The 5460-nt window shown below is 40.8% G+C and overlaps 1 protein-coding gene across 1 annotated transcript; it reads left to right on the top strand.

The window, feature by feature from the left end:
• Window positions 1-3292: 3292 nt before the first annotated feature.
• Window positions 3293-4935, top strand: LOC126489590 (alpha-enolase-like). The gene has a single exon (XM_050123931.1). It carries the CDS (start codon window positions 3326-3328, stop codon window positions 4628-4630), a length of 1305 nt encoding a protein of 434 aa, XP_049979888.1. The 5' UTR covers window positions 3293-3325; the 3' UTR covers window positions 4631-4935.
• Window positions 4936-5460: the final 525 nt, after the last annotated feature.

Raw genomic sequence — 5460 nt, 5'->3', positions numbered from 1 at the left:
CCCCATGTTCCCAATTTACTCAGGAGATCTTGTCTTTTTCTACTTTCTACTTCCCATGTAGGTTATATTTATGTAAGTCTCTCTTAGTGTCCGCATTGTTTTCTAAGTTCTTTGGGATTGTGATTTGTAGGCTGGCTTTCTTTGATTTATGTTTAAAAAACACCTATGAGTGAGTACATGTGATAACTGTCTTTCTGTGTCTGGGTTAGCTCACTCAAAATAATGTTTTCTAGCTCTATCCATTTTCCTGCGAAATTCAAGATGTTATTTTTTTCTGCTATGTAGTACTCCATTGTGTAAATGTACCACATTATCTTTATCCATTCTTTGGTCGAGGGGCATTTAGGTTGTTTCCAGGTTCTGGCTATGACAAACAAAGCTGCTATGAACATAGTTGAGCACATGTCCTTGTGGCATGATTGAGCATCCTTTGGATATACACCCAGAAATTAATCTTGAAACTTAACTATCATTTTACTTTTATAGAATCCTATAAAAAGACCATTGCCCCCATGACAGCTGGAAGAAATTCTAAAAGACAATGTCCCCTCTCCCAACAAAGTTTGTCCTCGGGGTTAGGAACATCAATTAGGGGTTGATTATAACTGGTATAGGGTTGGGAGTTGGGGTGGAAATTATGTAGGCTCATGAATCTCTCTAAAAAATAGGAGAGGGAAATTTGATGGAATAGTAGGTAGATTAATGTGAGCTTACTCACACTAATAATAGTGAGTGAATACTTGTGAGCTGTTATTTACAGACAATTTACATTGCTATAGATTCTTGTATATTGATACAAATTCAAATTATATTGAATATACTCCTCTTTCTATTTGCAATATTTGTATACCTATGCAAAGTTATTTTTGTCATATTGTATGCATGCATGCTTCTACCTCTGTTTAAGACATTTTACATATTGATACAATTTTAGGATATATTTATCATATTGCACTAAGCATTTCTAACTCTGATCAAGATACTTATACATTGTTTATAATTTGAGGTTATTGCCATCATTTGCTGCACAGTTGTTGAAAAATTGTTTAATATTCTTATATGAAGTCTTAGTCTTTAAGCTATATAGGTATTAAGAATTAGGTCAATAGTCATCCATGTTTGTCATACTTATAGATAGACTAATCAGGTTCTTTAGATACATAGAGATTGTATTCTGCAAAGATAGGTAATCTCCAACCACTTCAAAGAACTGTAGAATGTGGCACTTAAATAACTTAAGGTTCTGTTGATGGGAGAAACAATTGCTCCTTGCAGCACCAATTTATTTTCAAGAGAATGTTGAGCACTGAAGACACTCCACTTGGAGCTTGTTTTCTCTTTGTCAAAACTTGCCTTTGAGCAAGGAACTGTCCATGCCTTGATCTCTGACAAAACACACCCTATCTAGACAGGACAAGCAGGATATAAGAAAAAGACTGTCAAACCCTGCCAAGATAGGGTAAGACAGTTCTGAAAATTTTCCTGCCTCTGAAAATCGTCCGTTAGCTACTCTAGACCTTAGCCAAAGTTGATTGTCTCAACATGGCAAATTGATGGGGAAGCTCAGCCATTCACATCTGGCTAGAGTGTGGCCACCTGGAGCCCAGGTAAATAAACGGGGGAGATAGGAACCTCTTGCCCTTATACAGTTCATTTATTTCCTGAGTCCTTCATGCTTTATTTACTTTCCAAAACCTAGGAACCTCCAGTTAGGCATGAATTTGTCAATTCAAAGGAAATATCTTATAACACTAGTGTTTGGCTAGTCCACAGTTCCAAACTCTTCTTGAAATGCTTAAGAACCACATGATCATGTTTCTCTACAGACTGCACAGATCTATGGGGCTCAGTGCTCCAAAGAACAATACCATCAAGGACTCTAGTTCTTGGCAGCACTGTATACAAGTTATTTTTCATGCCATTGTGATCAAATAAGGGCAAGAAACAATGTAAAGGAAAGGAGTTTCTGTTGATTCATATTCAGGGAAAACATCCCTTCAAGGCTGGGGCCAGGATCACTGGTAGAAGGAGGTAACAGCTTGTTCTCATCTCAGTGGACAATGAACACTGGTCAGAAAGGGAGCAGGGGCAATCTTTAAACATCAAGACCATTCCTCCCCATACACCTACTTCCTATAGTTAGGCCTACCCTATAACTTTATACAAAAGTGCCATAATATGATGACCGTGAGTTTAAACACATGGGCTTATGAAGGACATTTTACATCCAAACCCCAACTGCAAAGGACATTTGAAGAAAAGAATCAATTTTTCTATAAGATGTCAAAAACAATTTTAAATCAGGAGGAAGCCAAGAAGGACTTACATCATCCAATGATAAGAGTTCCTCATAGTTCTGAACTCCATGTCTACTGGAGCTTTGAACTCTGTGATGTATACTTAGAGCAAGTATGTCTCTGCTAATAACTCAAACTTACAAGATATTTGAGAGTGCTGGTGCATCTGACTGTAAAATAAAGATTAAGAACCATTCTCCTGGTTTGTTAAAAAGGCAATGACATAAACACATTAGAACCAGTCATGGTGTGGGCTGGTAAACTGGTACTTACTAAATTGGTAAGGAAAATAAAGCTTAAAGCACAAGCTTCAAAGACATCTTTGACTGCTAGTCCTGGCTTCTGGGAGGTACTATGTTTTTTTCTCTCAGCCTTTCTTTGCAATGCTGTAATATGAGCCTTTGAAAAAAGATTTTGAACCTTCAAAGGTAGTTGTTATGACTGAAAAATATATGGGCATAATTACAGAGATCACTGTCAGACAATAAATTAATAAATAAAATGTGTGGATCTTTTTTAAAGCACAATCATTTATTTATCCTTGCTAATGATATAGGATGAATATAATGGTGACAAACAACTGTGTTCTCTCCCTATAACTATATATTCTTTTAACATGTTTTCTTTCTGCCCAAATAATAGTGAAATAGTTTTTCTGATCTCATGGATTTACCTGACACATCTGTTCAACTTGGGAAATTTGTATCATCCCAATACCTTTGATGAGTATTTTACCTGCAAGTTGGTACTTATATGAATGGATGCTCAATATAATGAATACACTTAATAAAAATAGATGATAATTATAGTATTAGTTGCATGTACTGTATTACGTGTTAGGTAGCTAACAGATTTTGCAAATTTAGTAGAATTATGCATTATTTAAAATAGTTATAATCACTGACATTTTAACTTTGATATATAAAATATTACAACTGTATATTTCATATTCATTGTCATATATTATACAACAAAAAGGCTTTTCTAGGGCTCTTCCTCTGCGGCACGCCGACTGCCAGAAACAAGCCATGTCTATTCTCAAGGTCCACGCCCGAGAGATCTTTGACTCCCGTGGGAATCCCACTGTTGAGGTTGATCTCTACACCTCAAAAGGTCTCTTCTGGGCTGCCGTGCCCAGCGGTGCCTCCACTGGCATCTATGAGGCCCTGGAACTCCGTGACAATGATAAGACCCGCTACTTGGGGAAGGGTGTCTCAAAGGCTGTTGAGCACATCAATAAAACTATCGCACCTGCTCTGGTTAGCAAGAAACTGAATGTGGTGGAGCAGGAGAAGATCGACAAGCTGATGATCGAGATGGACAGCACCGAGAATAAATCCAAATTCGGTGCCAATGCCATCCTGGGAGTGTCCCTGGCTGTCTGCAAAGCTGGTGCTGCAGAAAAGGGGGTGCCCCTCTACTGCCACATTGCTGACTTGGCTGGCAACGCTGAAGTCATCCTGCCAGTCCCAGCTTTCAATGTGATCAACGGCGGGTCTCACGCTGGCAACAAGCTGGCCATGCAGGAGTTCATGATCCTCCCTGTGGGGGCGTCCAGTTTCCGCGAAGCCATGCCCATTGGGGCAGAGGTTTATCACAACCTGAAGAATGTCATCAAGGAGAAATATGGGAAGGATGCCACCAATGTGGGTGATGAGGGCGGGTTTGCGCCTAACATCCTGGAGAACAAAGAAGCTCTGGAGCTGCTGAAGAACGCAATTGGAAAGGCTGGCTACACTGAACAGGTTGTCATCGGCATGGACATGGCTGCCTCTGAGTTCTTCAGGTCCGGGAAGTATGATCTGGACTTCAAGTCTCCTGATGCCGCCAGCAGGTACATCACCCCTGACCAGCTGGCTGACCTGTACAAGTCCTTCATCCGGGAGTATCCAGTGATGTCCATCGAGGACCCCTTTGACCAGGAGGACTGGGAAGCCTGGAAGAAGTTCACAGCTAGCTCAGGTATCCAGGTGGTTGGGGACGATCTCACAGTGACCAACCCTAAGAGGATTGCCAAGGCTGTCAGTGAGAAGTCTTGCAACTGCCTCCTGTTCAAAGTGAACCAGATTGGCTCTGTGACCGAGTCTCTGCAGGCGTGTAAGCTGGCCCAGTCCAATGGTTGGGGCGTCATGGTGTCCCATCGCTCTGGGAAGACCGAGGATACTTTCATCGCTGACCTGGTAGTGGGGCTCTGCACTGGGCAGATCAAGACTGGTGCCCCTTGCCGATCCGAGCGCCTGGCCAAGTACAACCAGATTCTTAGAATCGAGGAAGAGCTGGGCAGCAAGGCCAAGTTTGCCGGCAGGTGTTTCAGGAACCCCCTGGCCAAGTAAAGTGAATGCAGATCCCTGGAGCCACCAGCTGCTTAGACCCCATCCCTGATGTCATCAAGGCGGCTCAAGGCAGACCCAGTGCTTGCCCCTCCCATGCCACTGCTTCCTTAGAAGTCTTCAGTCCGCCTGACCACCTGGAGCCCTGCTGGAAACCCCAGCTTTGTAATCATGTGACTGGTCCCAATCATTGTCACCTCACTTCCAAGCTAGTGTCTGGAGCCCAGTGTAATCTCTAGGGTGGCCACAGGAAAGACCCCTGCCCCGGCGGTTCTACATGCAGAATAAAAGCCTCAGTGACCCATAAAAAAAAAAAAGGCTTTTCTAGTTTTTACAAAACAAACAAACTACAAAAAACTTATTCAGAGGTCCAATGTATTTCAAAATCCCATGAGTTAAAAAAAAAAAGTACTACTTATGTACAGTTGGCCCCATTCTAGACACAGTGGTAACCCGGAAGGGAAATCTACCACAGCTAATTGCCTTTCAGGATGTTGTAGTAAAATACTATGTCTTAGTAGGGATTTTACTGCTGTGAAGAGACACCATAACCACAGCAACTCTTAAAAAGTGAAAAAGAAATTCAGAGGTTTAGTCCATTATCATCATAATGTGACTTTCCCATTTGTGAACAAATATTGAATGTTATTCTTTAACTTAGTGAACATTTCATTATTAGAAATACTAAATACCTATACATATTCTTATATCTTATATATTTACTTATACTAAATTCTATGTAGAATGGACTTCGAAGAAAAGAATACCTCTCTCCTACAAGGTCTACTCTGGAATCAAAAGTAAAGTATAAATGGATAATAAAATCTAAAACA

This window comes from Alexandromys fortis, unplaced genomic scaffold (assembly GCF_014885135.2).
Source record: "Alexandromys fortis isolate MF-2015 unplaced genomic scaffold, M_Fortis_MF-2015_v1.1 scaffold_166, whole genome shotgun sequence".
Lineage (NCBI taxonomy): Eukaryota > Metazoa > Chordata > Mammalia > Rodentia > Cricetidae > Alexandromys > Alexandromys fortis.
The sequence above is the reverse complement of the archived record's forward strand: the minus strand, read 5'-3'. Positions and strand labels throughout refer to the sequence as shown.